The sequence below is a fragment of the Caloenas nicobarica genome, chromosome 4 (assembly GCF_036013445.1).
Source record: "Caloenas nicobarica isolate bCalNic1 chromosome 4, bCalNic1.hap1, whole genome shotgun sequence".
In the NCBI taxonomy this organism is placed as follows: Eukaryota; Metazoa; Chordata; class Aves; order Columbiformes; family Columbidae; genus Caloenas; species Caloenas nicobarica.
In genome coordinates this window covers 1,553,179-1,569,721 of record NC_088248.1, presented here as the reverse complement: position 1 = coordinate 1,569,721, position 16,543 = coordinate 1,553,179, and the positions used below count along the sequence as shown (strand labels likewise).

At 54.3% G+C, this 16,543-nt stretch overlaps 1 protein-coding gene across 1 annotated transcript; it reads left to right on the top strand.

Annotated features, from left to right (window-relative positions):
- Positions 1-1,762: 1,762 nt before the first annotated feature.
- PARM1 (prostate androgen-regulated mucin-like protein 1) lies at positions 1,763-15,831 on the top strand. Its single transcript, XM_065634504.1, has 4 exons — positions 1,763-1,892; positions 12,267-12,926; positions 13,975-14,053; positions 15,144-15,831. Exons 1-4 carry the CDS (start codon positions 1,844-1,846, stop codon positions 15,226-15,228), a joined length of 873 nt encoding a protein of 290 aa, XP_065490576.1. The 5' UTR covers positions 1,763-1,843; the 3' UTR covers positions 15,229-15,831.
- The last annotated feature ends 712 nt before the right edge of the window (positions 15,832-16,543 follow it).

Genomic DNA, 16,543 nt, shown 5'->3' with positions numbered 1-16,543 from the left:
AAAACAGTCTCCCTTCAGCATCCTTCATAACGGGATAAAACTTGGGATAAAAATCATGTTAAAGATAATTTAAAAAGAGCTGGAGCCCCAAGGCAGATGTCACCAGAGGCAACGGTTTCCGTTCTCTGGTAGGAACCAGGAAGGTCTGGCAGAAGGTATCTCCAAAAGGGACCTCGCCGGCCATATGTCCTCTGCTCTCACTGTCACCGTCAGCATCACGCCTTCCCAGGGACCTGTCTGGCCAGGCAGGAGTGGCCGTGCAGATGTGGCCAGGCAGAGGTGGCCACCAGAACTCTCCTCCTCATGAGAAATAGTGGCACTTTCTGCAAAAGAAAATTACAAAAAGGCCTGGAGAGCGGCGGCAGAGATGTTAGCGTGCCTTTCCCACGGTGCCGAGCTCCTGCAGTGATAACAACATTATTTTTCCTCCTCCCAAGCAGAGGAGAGGTTTCAAGGAGAGCCGAGATGCCGATGGTGCGTCAAAGCCACCGACGTACGGCGAGGCAGCCGCGTCCCAGCCCTTCCAGAAGCAGCAGCTGACTTGGACTTTCTGTCCTGCTGTTTTAGGCCTGGAGCCAGGATCCATCCTGAGAAAAATGCAACACAATGCAACAAACTGGATGGCTGTGTAAGCCCAGTTAAAGATAGCTTGGCGGTGGCGCGGGTTCGAGGACATCCTTTTTCGTAGCGAGCGTGCAAAAGAGCGGAGAAGATGAGTTCAGCCTGAAAACATTTCACCCGGAGCAAAGCGCTTTCCAGAAGGAAAGAGATTTAAAATCTCTTCTAAAAAAAAAAAAAAGAAAAGGCACTTGTACCTTCCACTGTGCTGCAGCTGTCTCCTGGCTGGGTCCTTTGGGCAGTGGGACCTGCATTTTGGGGGCTGTTCACTGCAGGTATCAAACACCATGGAAGGGCCCTGGCTGTCCGGCTCTGCCCGGGCTCCCCGTGATGCACAGACTCGGGGCGTCCTCCCCCACAGGCCCCACGCTCCCCGAATGCGGCAGGTGACAGATGCTCAGCAGCTTTTGCAGGGAGGGCAGGCAGGGGCAAGCCTGTGGGAAGAGGGGTGCCCTGGCAAGGGGCACACATGACTTACTGCTTTTAAATCGTAGAATCACAGGAGGGTTTGTGTTGCAGGCCTCTCCCCAGCTCCCCCAGTGCCCCCCTGCCACGAGCAGGGCCATCTGCACCAGCTCAGGTCGCTCAGAGCCCCGTCCAGCCTGGCCTGGGATGTCTCCAGGGATGGCTCAGCCACCACCTCTCTGGGCACCTGGGCCAGGCTCTCACCACAAGATGGGGCAGCAATTTCTTCATTTCTAACCTGAGTCTCCCCTCTTTCAGTTTAAAACCATCACCCCTTGTCCTGTCACAACAGGCCCTGCTCAAAAGTCTGTCCCCATCATAAGTCCTACCCAGGCAGGAGCTGGCGCGGGCCCAGAGGAAGGAGAGACTCAAGGGACAGTGTGACAGCACCCCGAGCACCAGCCCAATGCCACCGGCTGGGACGAGAGCATCCCGCGCCCGGTGCCGGTCCCGGTGCGTGATGCCCGCTGACAACGCGCCGTGCCTGGGCCCGGGTCCTGGCGCGGTGATCAGCACCCAGGACGAGCGCCGGGTGCCCAGTGCCCGGTCCCAGCGGCCGGTACCCTCCCGACGGACCCGGCGCCTGGTGTCCTGCACGCCGTGCCCCATCCCGGTGCCGGCAGGTGCCGCTGTGCTGCCGGCGGGGGCCGGACCGGGGGCCGGACGGGGGCGGCGGCGGGGGCCGGACCGGGGGCGGGGGCGGCGGGCACCGGGCGGTGCGTCCGCCCCTCCGGCCGCGGCTGCCAGCGCCGCCGGCACCATGGGCTGTTCCTGCCGCCTCTTCCTCGCCCTCCTCCTCCTCCCGGCAGGTAAGTGCCCGCCGCCGGACCGGGGCGAGGGGGAGCGGGGACCGCCGGGGCGGGAGCCATGCGGTGGGGACGGGGAGTTACCGCGGTCCCGGGGGGTCTCGCCCCTCCTGTCCTCTACCCCCTGCCCCGCAGAGGGGTCCCCATCTTGGTCCCCTGCTGGGATGCAGGAGGACAACTTCAGGGGACCACCGGCACCCCCTCGCAGGCAGCGCCCCCCCCGGCCAGGCTGGAGCTCACCCCCCAGCCTTGTATCTCCCCCTTCCCAGCGTGGTCACCACTTTGAAGGAGCTTTTATCGCTCGGTCCAACCTTGAGCAAAGGCTCCTGCGCACCCAGCACCTGGCGCTTTCCCCGGCATCTCCCTCCTCCTGCCCCCCCCCCCGCGATATCAACCCCCCCATTTCACAGAAACACCCCAACTTGACGTCTCTCCCCGCATAAGACGGTCAGAGGAGGCGGCTCGGTCCCCAGCCGGGGTGACAGCGAGCGCTTTCACATGACAGCATGCACCGCTCATCCCTCCATCCAGGCTGGGTTTTTAAATAAACACCGAGAGCTGCTTGCTTAGGAACATCAAAAACACACTCGCATAACAGAGCGCCGGGGACACGCACAAGGAGAAACACGTCGGGTGAAGCCGTTGTTATTAAATTATTGAATGGCTCTGGGCCTGCGGCAGAGCGGCGCGAGGGGACCGAGCTGGGAAAGCCCGGAGCCAGCAGCCAGGTCCCCAAAATGGGCTCTGCAAGAGGAGCAAACCAGCACTGTGGACCACACCAGTCTGGGGGAGATCTTCCCCCATTAAGCAACCCCACTAAGGCAAGAGGATAAAGACCTGGCTAAATCCTTCTCGTAAACGGAGAGTTTGGCCCAAAAGCTCTTGTTTCTGCGCTTTTTCAGCAAGTTCATTTGGGATGGATGGGGACGAAGCTGCATTTTGGCCAGTGCCCCCCATTCCTGCTCTTCGGGGATGCCTCTGCTGGGAGTCAGACCGCGGCCGCTTTGGGGGTGGGAGGCGGGTTTTTCCCAGAGCCTGGGCCAAATTCCAAGCTGTTCCCATGACCATCCCTCTCCGAAGCACCAGCATCAACAGGGCTTGGCAGAAGAGCTGGGAAATATTTCCCCAGAGCACTGTCCCCAGGACTCTTGGGCTGCTCCCAAACAACCCCAAAGCCCCGAATCTTTCGGGTGCTTTCTACGACTTTTTATAGAACGAATACTTCAAAAAATATATTTGTAACCTGAGAGAACATCAAAAATATTATTTAAATATACTTCAAGCTCATTTTCCAGGACTTAGTGACAGAGAGGACATTGGGGCAAAATAAGGCTGGGCTTTGCCTGGTCAGGTAAGAGAATAATAGCATCTCTCCCACAAGAAAGTTTTTATCCTATTATTACTTCTTACTGTGGATGTAAACTCAAAGCTGCTTTCCTGACATGATGCCTGGCCCCATACAAACGCCCTGAGCCTGCTTTCCCCTCTAGCAATTTGCCCTTCTCCCCATCCAGCAGATGAGAAGTACCCGCAAGCGGAACCTTTTGGCTTTAAAGGCATCATGTGCTTCTGCAGGGAGGAAAAAGCTGCTTTTTGGGGTCTCAGGGCATGGCGCCACATTGGTCCAGGCGGCTTTGACCGCTCCCAGCCCCACTGCCCCATGTGCCAGCTGAAGAGCAGGGAGATACGTAGGTATTACATTAATAATACAATAATTATCACCTCGCCCAGCCCAAACAAGCAAGACACATCTTTAGCCTCTAATGCGGCCTTTCCAGAGGATGCTCAGAAATTCCTCTGATGAGCCCAGTTGTTTCCCCGCGCCAGAGGGAGGCTGGGACGGGGCTGACGCACGGTTAATGCTGTACCTAGCAGCAGTAATTAGTAGCTAGCCAGGAAAATTATTAGGCCGGGCTGCTGGCGCTCGGGCAGAGCTGCTGTTTGCAACACGCCTGGCTCGATCGAGGGCTGTGTCACAGATATCAGCCTGAAAAATTGTCTGATGAGGGTGCCCGAGCCCAGCGGCATGGACAAGGAGAGGGCTGGCTGGTCTGGCATCCCAGCCCAAATTGCTGACAAATCCCTTCTCCTTCCCTGGTATAACATCCCAGGGAAACAAGCACAGCATAACGCACGTCAGCATGCTTGAAAAACGTAACAGCCAATATCTAAAGGGCTTATTTGTATTTAAATCAAGCAAAAATAATTTTGGAATCATTTTATAAAGCGCTGCTGCTGTAAAACAAACCTGCTTTTAATGAGGGCAAAGCTCATGGCGAGATGAAGAGTCCCCACAGCTCCCAGCAGCTTTGTGACACTCTGCCCTCTAAAGCCAGCGGGTGACAGGAGGTGACAGCCTGCCAGCACGCCCTACCGGGGACACAGGGCCCTGCCAGCCAGGGGGGACCAGGAACAGAGAGACTTTCCGCCCGGGTCCTCATCACACACCACTGGCTGTGCGGACGGACCGGCTGGCACAGGTTGCTCCATCACTCTCCAGAGGAGAAGACCCTCTCGAGACTCACCTTCATCTTCTTTTCTGCTATAATTTCATCGCGATTTGCCGTGGAGGAGCAGAGACCGCAAGGTGCTGAAGCTGCCCGCCTGGTTCCTCACGATCTCCCTGCGACGGCTTTCCTCAGCGTCTGAAAAACATGCAAGGCTCCCACGTCAGCTCCTTCCTCCCATGTAATAACCTGGAGAAGAGCAGCTGCTGCTCCCAAGCCAGGCAATAACACACCAGCGAGCAAAAACACCACCCGGACCCCCTCTTTGCCACCTTGCCCAAGGCCCCTTGGCTCACATTTTGCCAAGCCAGACCGTGCATCTACGAGAGATTCCAGCACAGTGACGTCCAACGAGGTGGATAGCGATGGGTCTGATCAGGAGCAACCCCTCGGGGGCTGCACCCTCCCTGCCGAGGGACGTCCCCAGGGAGCTCTGGCCAGCTGCACTGGGGACAGCCTGTCCCAAAGGGCTGGGGTCTCAGGGTGGTGAGGGACACGCGGAGACAGAAGATGGATTTCCATGGCGGAGCCGTTCCTCTTCGCTACAGAAAGCTTCAGGAGCAATTAGACCTAAAGCACTTAAGGACCACTCAGCAGGAGAAAAGTCATCATGCAGGAAGCCAGCTCAGCTCGCTGGTAAATCATAGCCACTGCACATTTATTTGATCCGACTGCCTTGGCTTCTCAACAGTTGTTGGGTTTTTTTTTTGGTTTTGGGGTTTTTTTCCAAAAGCTTTGATATTTACCTGTTTATGTCTCTGGTCCCCTGCTTTTCTCACTTGGTTTCTTCCTCCTCTTGCGATCCTCATCCCGTCCTACCGTCACCGGCGCGACCTGGCATTGAAAAATCAAGGTGAGACAGCATGAGCCAAGCAGACGGCAAGGAAGCAGCGCTTTGCCCAAGGGTGTTTTGGCTGCCGCTGGAATTACAGGTCACCAGAAAGCACACGCAGTGCTGGAGCTGTGCTACAGACCTGCAGAGCCACTGTCCTGGCCCTGCTTTACTCTTTTAAGCTCAAAGACCTTCCAAAGAATAACCATTGAGTGGTACCAACCTGGCTGGGTGCTCCCTCCGACGTGACGTGGGTCACGCCAAGCTCCAGGTCCTGCAGAGCTGCTCCCAGAGCCCCCTCTCCTCCTTATTTATGGCAGATAAAAAGTCCCCTAGAGAAGCGGAGACACAAGTTCGACGCCGAAGACGACCACCGCATCCTCCCTTCCCCTTGCCCTGTGCCAGTGAAGAGCGACGTGAGCTTAGTCAGACCCTTGTTTACCGCACGTGGGACCCTTCCACCAGGGAGATGAGCAACACCAAAGCCCAAATTACACGGTGACAGACAAGGCAAAGCAGCCCAGTGCTGATTTACTCGAAAAACAAGTTGAACCCAAAGCTAAAACCAGTTTTATTCCGTTTTAGCTATACCCAAGGACCTTCAGCCTCCCACGGCCAGATGCTACCAGCTTCTCACAGCTAAAAAACAACAACGCAATCAAAATCGCACCTGAGCGCAAGCAAGGGGGAAGAGGCAGTGCAGAAAAAGCACCGCAAGGCTCGTGAATCCCCAGCCACAGAAACTAAAACCGAGCCAACAAGGTCACGAGCAGGAAGTACTCGCCCCATATTTAACCATAAATTGCTTTACTGCTCTGCATCATTTCTCCTGCTCACGAACCAACACATGCTGTGGGACGGGAGGAGTCGGGGTCACGCTGTCACCGGCCCCTGGGGACAACCAGCAAAACACAGAACCTGCAGAAGGTCAAAAAAAGACGGTGTGCCAAAACCCACATAACTCAGAACAAGGCACACCAGCTTATCCCGGTTTTTAGGGTCTGGTTGTATCTCTGAAAAAAGAGCTGAAAGAAGAACTCGCCCCTGCACATGTTTTCCCTCACTAGCAGCACAATTTGCAATTAATCATCCACAATTATTTCCCCATACTCTCAGGAATACTGCGCAGAAAGAACACAGCTTGGGCCCCCATTTTTTATGCGATCTGTGTGGCTTTTAGACTTGTGTTGTGGGTGGGTTGTCTCTAACTTGTGGTGGGGTTTTGGTGGTGGTGGTTTTCCTTTTTTTTTTTTCTTCTTTTCTTTTTTCCTTTTTTCCTTCTTCTCAGTTTCCGCTGATATTCTGGCTTCATTTCTAATTCTGTTTCTTTTGCCCATCCCCAATCTTAACGTATCGCATCGTTGTGGGCAGAGGACGGGGCTGTTTTAACATTCTTTGCCCACCCTGGATGGGTCTTGGGGATGTGCCATGAGGCTCCCATTAACTTTTGTTTTCAAAAGCAGAGACCTAAAAGCTCAGTGATATGTTGCTTCAGTATGATCTCAGTCAAGGACCATTTTTAGTGCCCATCCCCAAATAACTGCTAAGCTGGCATAAAAACCCGGTACCCAACTCCACTGCATGAGCAGGGGTTGATGTGGGTGCCCAACAGATCTTCTTTCCGCAGTAACTTGTTGTTCTTCAGTCATATTTCTTGTTCAGAAAGGGTGGTTGGATGCTGCCTGTAAATATGGTTGGGATTAATTGCTGAGAGGAAGAAGAGAAAAAAATAATAATCCAGAAACTTCTATTTCCCTGGGGGCTTGGCTGCTGGAGGAGTTTCGCCGACCCCAGCTGGGGTACGAGTGTCTCGGTTAATTCAGATTAAGGGCACCGCAGCAAGTGGTGTGCGGCTCAGGGCGTGCGGACCTTCTGGTAGTTAAATCAGCTGTGATGAGTCACGAAGCCGCTGTCATTAAGAGCTGCATCTCTGCCTTATCAGCGGCTGCTTGTTTGCTGTGGCGGAGCCGCTCCATCTGATGTCATCCACTCGGGCTGGAGACGGTCCCTGGTGTTTACGCTGCTTTTCAGCTGGCGTAACCGTTTTTTGGTTTTGGTTGGTTTTTTTTTTTTTTTAAGCTTGCTCTGATTGCTTCTGGAGAGTCTGAGAGATGCATCGCTACAGAGGTGCCAGCTGGGTTCTGGCAGCTGCTTTCCGAGCAGAACATGGGAAGCGTTCAGCTTGCGCAAGGGTGAGACGCCCACCGTTGCACGCATAAGCCAGAAGAACAGCATGAAAATAGGAGGAGGAGTTAACTCTATCAGATTCATTCCCTGGGCTGGCAGGTGACTGAGATTAATATTCCCTAACAGCAAGATATTTGTATTATAGGAGGTTTAGATTTTTAGTTTTGCATTATAGGAGCTTTGGATTTTTATATTTGTATTACGGTAGCTCCGGATTCCTATTTTCTTGGGGTCCTCCTAGGGAAGACCACCTAGAAAAACAGAAGAATGGTCAATTACCTTAAGGGAATTAGATGGATAAAATCCTCCAGGCCCAGCTATGTTTGGCATCCTTTGGCAGCTAACATCCTTCAGTCCCTTTGACAGACCCTGATTGAATTTTTTTTCTTTTTAATGGCCTTTGAAGTCCTCTGGTCCTAAAAGAAGGTTTCTAGTGGGTTTTTGTCCCTCGTTTCTGGGCACTGCTCTGGTTCCTGCTCGCAGCTGCTGCTCCTACAAACCAGGTGCTGGAGAAACAAGGAAATCCCCTTTTTTTTTTCACTTTCTCAGATGTGTCGGTACAGGATCGGGCTTGCAGAAAAGCTGGGGGGGCCCTTGTAGCCCCCCAGCTCCCTGGGACCAGGCAGCACGCACCTGGGACGCAGGATGTCCTTGGGTGCGGTGGCACGAGGACAGGTGGAGCCATCAGCCCAGGCGTTCCTCAGCAAGGTCCTTCCACTGTCCCATCCTCACTGGTTGAGAAGCAGCCTGTGTCACCTCCGGGGTCCCGTCTGGGCTCGTCCTGCGGTGCGAAGGGGGCACAGCCTGGGGCGATGTGCTGGGGGTGAGGGCTCGAGCCCAGCGCAGATGCTGCGTCCCAGAAAACGCGATGGAGGTGACGGCATGGGCAGAGCAAGAGGACCATGGAGGGTTGGCCCAGGCAGGGTTTGCCAGCAGACGTGACCGTCCATCTGGAAACCAACACCAGGCTGGCAACGACCCCGCACCCTGCCCAGCAAAGAGGGAGGGGGGAAACCAGGGCTGAGTTGAACGACTCCAGCAACGTTGCCTTTGGCCGTGCTCGCTCTCCTGGGACGTGTCCCTGTGACTTGTGACCGGCTTGGCCAGGAGCCCTCAGCCCGCGGACGAGGACTGTCCCTGCATCCAATTTTGGCTCGCCCTCTGAATTTATATGCCTTAGATGTTATCGGAAACTGCCTGACTCATCCTGGCTAGCAGTGTTGCCAGCTTTTTGAGATCCCTGGTGGTTTGTCTCCAAAGTTCAAGCAGACCATGATGGCTCTGCTGACCTCGAGTACAAACACAAGCAACATGGGTGGCTTTGCAGAGAGGTGGTAAGCTCCCTATATCCAGGAGAGACCAAAGGCATCAATGTTCATAAAGGGGTGATAGATTTTCAGGGTGTTACCTGCCCTCGGAGAGTCCTGCTGTGCTCGATGGAACAGCAACACGTCACTCCGTGGGCTGAAAAGGTGGTCTGCAGCCTGTTGGAGAAGTCACACATCTGAAATTACAGAATCATAGAATCATTTAGGTGGGAAGAGACCCTCAAGATCATCGAGTGCGACCATTAACCCACCCTGGCGCTAAACCATGTCCTGAGAACCTCATGTCTGTCTGTCCAACCCCTCCAGGGATGGTGACTCCAGCACTGCCCTGGGCAGCCTGTTCCAATGCCCCACAGCCCTTGGGGGAAGAAATTGCTCCCCAGATCCAACCTCAACCTGCGCTGGCGCAACTTGAGCTGATCAGGTCTCCCCTCAGCTCCTGTTCTCCAGCTGAACCCCCAGCTCCCTCAGCCGCTCCCATCACACTTGTGCTCCAGCCCCTCACCAGCTCCGTTCCCTTCTCTCAACTCGCTCCAGCACCTCAAGGCCTTTCTTGGCACGAGGGGCCCAGAACTGCCCCCAGGATTGGAGGTTTGGCCTCCCCAGTGCCCAGCACAGGGACGGTCACTGCCCTGGGCCTGCTGGCCACACCAGGGCTGGTACCAGCCAGGATGCCGGTGGCCACGCTGGCCACCTGGGCATACGCTGGGTCATGTTCAGCTGCTGTCAAGCAACATTGACATTTACAGTGATGATACCTTGTGAGTCTGTTGGGAAGAACATTTGGGAATGCTTCAACCTGGCCAAGAAAGGGCATGGGAGGTACCAGCGTCCCTGTGCAAAAAAAAGGGAAAAAAAGGGCAAAAACCACTTGAACGTCAATAGCAACATATTGAAGAGGCAGGTTCTTGCAGCTTGTTTCTGGCCACTGCAAGTGATGCCCTGAATGGTGGTGGTGGCTCTGGGCTGTTTCTGCAGGTGCTTTGCAGGTGCCACCACCCCGCTGGCTGAGGCTCAGGCGTGGGACCTGTCTGTGCTGGAGGGGACCTGGCGCTTGCTGCCGGCTGCACAGCAGTGCGGAAAGCTACCCAAGGGCTGGAGCAGCACAGGGAATGTTGGATTTTATGGCGTTCCAGGGCCTGAACAGAGCGAGGGAGACACCAGCCTCTGCTGGAGGATGACGGGGACCTGTCGGGTTTGTTGGATGGAGCTGGCGCTGTGGCCAGGGTTTGTCCCGGGGAGATGCTCTGGGTGAAGTCAAGCTGTGAAAACTGGTGCATTCATCTGAACTAATGGCTTTTAAGCTCGGGATTATCACAGCAATGCAACCCAAGTTCACACGCCAGTAATTCCCAGGTATTAACCAAGAAGACAGACACATAGACATTTTGGGATGGGTACACACAGAGTGCCCTGTTGACCGCAGAAGCACGTGGTGGCTTTGCAGGAACTTTGGGAAGGAGGAGGTGGGACCCCTGGGTGCTTTGCTGTGGCTGGGCTGGGTGTGAAAACCACAGATGCTGAGGCGGGTGACTTATTTAATAACCAGACTCTAGCTTGTCGTCCATCTCCTTATCCTAAGGTCTACCAACTTTACGGCTCAGCAGACCAAGAGGCTGAGGAAGGTCTTTCTTGGGTGTTATCTCCACCAGCTCCAAAAATCAAGGCAACAGCACACCCCTTCTGACTTTACGGGGCAAAGAAAGACCAAATGCTGGGTAGAGTGGTGAGGGAGCCCATCCAAATAGAACTACACGGAAATAGTTTGCAGTGAGGTACATAATTCCCTACTTCACCACTGCAGACAGGGATGCAGTGTCAGATGTGCAGGGCACCCATGGTCTTAGTCCCACCTCCAAAACTCTCCTGCTTGGGAAATGAGACATCTACAGGGCCAGGAAAAACAATTTTGGGTCAAACACACTGGGGGCTTGGGCTCTAGTAAAAGCATTGCCCCAGAACTGGCTTTAAATCCCTAGCCAAGCGTGTGTTTGCAGTTTCTAGACAGAAAATGCCATGATGAAAGTCATCCACATACCTTGCATTCACTCTTGTGAGCCAGAGGTCCTCAGCAGAGATGTCCCTTCTGCTGTCCTCCTCCACTGGAGATGAGTGGAGCTGTACGAGATACCTGCAGCCTCTTGGTTGCACCAATGGCTGAGAACACCCAAAAAACGTGATTCAGTGAGTCCTTGCTCACCCCACCATTTCTGGAGGAACCCTGTATCGCACAGCCCCAGCTCCCAAATTCGAGTCCTTCCCACCCCACAGTTTCTTGGTGGAGCTTTACCTGCAATAAGAGTCACGGCGTGGGACAGCAACAGCTCTTCTAAAAACCCACATTTCTGGTGGAAGCTGGGTCCGTTCTTGCTACCTTGGGTGTGACCTGCACAGGTGGAACTCGGGTTTGCCTTTGGGGGAAGCAGCTTTGGCGGTGGCGGGTGGCAGCAGGTCCTTAGGGGGTGGCTTGGTGATGATGCCCACCCAGGTATGACCTGCAAGATCCTGTTAATGAAGAGCTACCGTGGTCATTTTCTGGGCTCTTCCTGCTGCTGTTTCTCACTTACATGACCACCAAGCTCCTGTCTCTGGAGCTGGAAGAGTTTGGTCTCAGGGTTCCCAAAAAAAGCAGCATTTTGCAGAGTTGTTGTTTTTTTTTTTTTTTTTTTTTTGTCCTCCACACTCACATTGTAATTAATTTATTGGAGCAAGTTCTTACCGTTCCCAGTGCTGGGCTTGGGATGCTCTGGGGGTGTGAATAAAGGAATGAATGGGAATAAAAATCCCTGCTGATGTTGTTTAGGGTTGGCACACTCTTCCTCCAGTCCAGCCATGCCGAGGGAGCTGCTGGTGATGGCCCAGTGCTGAGTTTAACCCTGGAGAGTAGAAAAGTTGGGAGTGGAAAAAAACCCCAGCAGTTTGCTGGTGGGGATGGAGGAAAGAATGACTCATCTCGGTGCTAAGAAATGGAGACAAATGAATGAATGCACAAGGAGAAGAGGCGGGGAGGAGAAAGCAGCATCTTGTTATCATTCCCAGCTGTGTGGTGGCTGCAGAGGAGGAACTTGTTCTCCTGCCGCTTTGCGAGATGCTGGGAAGACGAAGGAGAGGTTGTTGGGAATGGAGGGATCCCAGCCTTGCGTGGGGAAACAGTCTGGTTTAAACCTTCACCTCTTGCCATGCAGTGATATTTGCCGTATGTTTATTTGCATAGAATAGAATCACAGAATCATTTTGGTTGGAAAAGCCTCTCAAGATCATCGAGTCCACCCATAACCCAGCCCCGGCACTGCCCCATGTCCTGAGAACCTCGTGTCCGTCTGTCCAGCCCCTCCAGGGATGGTGACTCCAGCACTGCCCTGGGCAGCCTGTTCCAGTGCTTGACAACAATTTTAGATCTCTCTCGGCATTTTAAAACCAATAACCATTTCCAGCTTCATTCCAAAGCCCTTTAACATTCACCAAAACCCCACGTTGTCCCAAGAGTTTGCCCATTATTAATATTTCTATCTCTCCCTCCCAGGACTGGGCGATGACTCCTCAGTGTCACCCCCTGTCCCCAGCAGCCCTCCCTCCCCCTCGGTGGGGACAGGCTCCAGGGACACGGCTTTGCCCACGCCAGCCCCTGGCCAGCCCTCAGTGCCCTCGTCCAGGGCACCTGCTGGAGGTGGGGTGATCTCCAGGCTGGCGGAGGGCGGTGGCCACAGCGCCACCCCCACGGCGGCACCATCCCCTGCTCCCACCTCCATCACCGCAGCGGACGGCCCACCCGTCACCTCCAAGCCCAGCTCAGTGCCGCCAACCTCGGAGACAGCCCCAGGTCCACGGACAGCAAATACCGCCAGCTTGGCGAGAGGCACGACGGATTTGGGGGCATCCCCCAGCCCTACGGGTGTCCCTGCGTCCTCCTCATCCTCCCTCCCCACCAGCGACCCACGCTCATCCCCCGGGACGGTTTTGTCCGCAACGCCTGATGTCCTCACGAGCCCTGGCACCACCCAGCCGCCGGCGCTGACCGAGGATGTCCCTTCCCTGGGGACACTGGCCATGGCGTCAAGCCTGGCCATGGAGCCAACGTCCCCCCCAGTGACTGTGGCCAGTCCCACCGCAGCCGAGGCCACCGGCAAAACCACCGTCTCCACCGGGGTCACCATGGAAGAGGTCCCACGCGCCTTGAGTGCAGGTGAGCACCACCACCCTCCATGTACATATATATATATATATATTTATATAATGTCAGCCTCAGGGTGCTTATATCAGAGGGGAATTGGAAGCGAAAAGGTGGTCCACGTTCTGAAAGCGCCGTTCAGCAACAGCTGGGCTTTCCTAACTCGCTCTCTGGGGGAGCATCCACCCCACCCGTGGACACAAGGAGTCATAGACACCACACCCGAGACACGAATAAAATCCTTAGTTGCAAGTTGGCACTGAAACGCTTAAGGACAAGACGAAAGAAGTGCCCTGACAGTGGGTGCAGCCTGGTCTATGTTCTTCTCCTCCCTCCTGGAGACCACACCAAGCCCATGCTAGCTTTGACCCGCGCCCTTCTGCGAGCTCAAAGACCTTAAAAGTGCTTCGTAAAGCAAGAAAATTGAGAGATCTGGGAGCATTTTCTGGCCTTGGTTCAGCACTAAATGCTACCGGGTGCCAGGAGGAGCATTGAGGAGCAAGTCTATAGTCCTCACACAAAGCCCAGTCCCTACTGAGCACCTCAGTGAGGACAGAAGTGTCCCCAGGTGGTGGCATCCAGTCTCACTTCATAGAACCATTGAATCATGTTGGTTGGACGAGACCCTCAAGCTCATCGAGTCCACCCATAACCCAGCCCTGGCACTGCCCCATGTCCTGAGAACCTCATGTCCGTCTGTCCAGCCCCTCCAGGGATGGTGACTGCACCACTGCCCTGGGCAGCTGTTCCAATGCCCCACAGCCCTTGGGGGAAGAAATTGTTCCCCAGATCCAACCTAATTTCACACGGTTTAAGCCCCATATTGCAGCAGCAGCGAGCTTGGGTCCCAGGCAGCTTGCAGGAGGGTGCGTGGCACCCCAAAAACCTGTGCTGAAAGGATTGTGGGGGGAAACCCCTTGTCAGTGCTGCCACGGTGGTGGTGGGGTAGGAGCAGGAGGAGGGCAAGGTCAGGGGCTGTTCGTGGTGCCCGGGGGGTGGGGGCGGCGATGGGGCTGGGGGCGTTGCTGAGCGCTGCCCTTTCTGACGGACCCCATCCCCACAGGGAGCATCGTGGCCATCACCGCGACTGTCATCGTGGTGGTGGTGCTGGTTTTCGGGGCGGCGGCGTACCTCAAGATCAGGTAAGGCTGGTTTTTTATGGGGCGCTGCGAGGCGCCGCTTTGGGGAGGGGGTGTCCGCATGGTGGGGAGCAGCCCCTCTGGTCATTGCAAAGGGGGTGCCCGGGGACAAAGCCCTGGGGAGGTGCCGTCCCCAAGCCACGGGCAGCCTCTAGTCCCGGCACAGCTGTGTTTTGTACCACGTCAATATTGAAAAGCAGAGCTGTTCATCTTCATTTTACTCACTCAAATGCCAGCAACGCCGCACAGCGCACAGCCAGAACCAGTAATTATCCCCCGGGCAGGCTTCTGCCACGGGTTTTGCTGTGACGTAGACCATAAACAGCAGCACAGCCCAGCACTGAACATCTTTAACGAGGCTTTGCTGACAACCAAGACGAGCAAAGGTCTTGTTTTAATTCCCTAGTCTGATTCATTGCGGGCGTAAAGTCCTGCCCGAGCTTGTTTTCTGTCCTGGTGTCTCCTGCTAAAATCATAGAGTCACCAAACCATTTTGGTTGGACGAGACCCTCAAGCTCATTGAGTCCAACCATAACCCACCATTGACATTGACCCGTGTCCTGAGAACCTCATGTCCGTCTGTCCAACCCCTCCAGGGACGGTGACTCCAGCACTGCCCTGGGCAGCTGTTCCAATGCCCCACAGCCCTTGGGGGAAGAAATTGCTCCCCAGATCCAACCTGAACCTGCGCTGGCGCAACTTGAGCTGATCAGGTCTCCCCTCAGCTCCTGTTCTCCAGCTGAACCCCCAGCTCCCTCAGCCGCCCCATCACACTTGTGCTCCAGCCCCTTCCCCAACTCGCTCCAGCACCTCAAGGCCTTTCTTGGCATGAGGGGCCCAGAACTGACCCCAGGATTGGAGGTTTGGCCTCCCCAGTGCCCAGCACAGGGACGGTCACTGCCCTGGGCCTGCTGGCCACACCAGGGCTGGTACCAGCCAGGATGCCGGTGGCCACCTGGGCACACTTGTGTCACCCTTGGGGCCAAAATCATCCCAAACGCTGCTGGTCGTAACGTGCATACGTTGCATTTTGAGAGCACCAAGCCCCCGTGGAAGCCCTCGCGGGCTAACGCCGTGGTTTTGTCACCCCAAGGAACTCGTCCTACGGCCGGCTGCTGGATGACCACGACTACAGCTCCTGGGGCAACTACAACAACCCTCTCTACGACGACTCCTAGCAGGGATGACGACCACAAATAAACCCACCAAAAATATCCCTTATTTATAAGTGCTTCGGCTGCTGACCCCCTCGCCGCTGCCCCCCGCACCGGGCCGAGAGGACACCGGTCCCGGGGACAACGGGTGACAGCAGGGTGGGTGCACCGTGCCCACAATAAACTTGAGTTTTGGCCTTTGTGTAGGAAACTCTGAAGACTGGGAGGGGGGATGCTCATGCGGAAACTCGTTGCTTAATTTTTTTTCTATTTAATTATGTTTTTTCACCCCAAACACAGCCCAGGGGACGGTGCGCTGACCACCCGCGCTCCTGGGCTGAGGCCACATCTCCGCGCAGGTAGCTGCTTGCTCCACAGCTTTATTTATAATCCTCGGAAAACTCGCCCACTAAAATACAGTGAAGCTTTTTTTTTAATCCCCAATTTCTGTGTAACGGCTGCCAGTGCGTGAAGTCGGGGGAGTGGGCTCAGCCTCGGTTGCTTTAGTGTAGATACACCTTAGACAGATCCTAGATATATACACCATAGATACACCCTAGATAGATCCTAGATATATACACCGTACATACACCCTAGATAGATCCTAGATACATACACTGTAGATACACCCTAGATAGATCCTAGATATATACACCATAGATACACCCTAGATAGATCCTAGATATATACACCATAGATACACCCTGGATAGATCCTAGATATATACACCATAGATACACCCTAGATAGATCCTAGATATATACACCATAGATACACCCTAGATAGATCCTAGATATATACACCGTAGATACACCCTAGGTAGATCCTAGATATATACACCGTAGATACACCCTAGGTAGATCCTAGATACATACACCATAGATACACCCTAGATAGATCCTAGATACATACACCGTACATACACCCTGGATAGATCCTAGATATATACACCATAGATACACCCTGGATAGATCCTAGATACATACACCATAGATACACCCTGGATAGATCCTAGATATATACACCATAGATACACCCTGGATAGATCCTAGATATATACACCATAGATACACCCTGGATAGATCCTAGATATATACACCATAAATACACCCTAGACAGATCCTAGAAACATACACCGTAGATACACCCTGGATAGATCCTAGATATATACACCATAGATACACCCTAGACAGATCCTAGAAACATACACCGTAGATACACCCTGGATAGATCCTAGAAACATACACTGTAGATACACCCTCCCCTTCAGAGTGGCCGCTTTGGCAGGGCAGTGGTGTCCAAAAGCTTGATTTACTTAGTTTTATTTTCCTATGTTTTA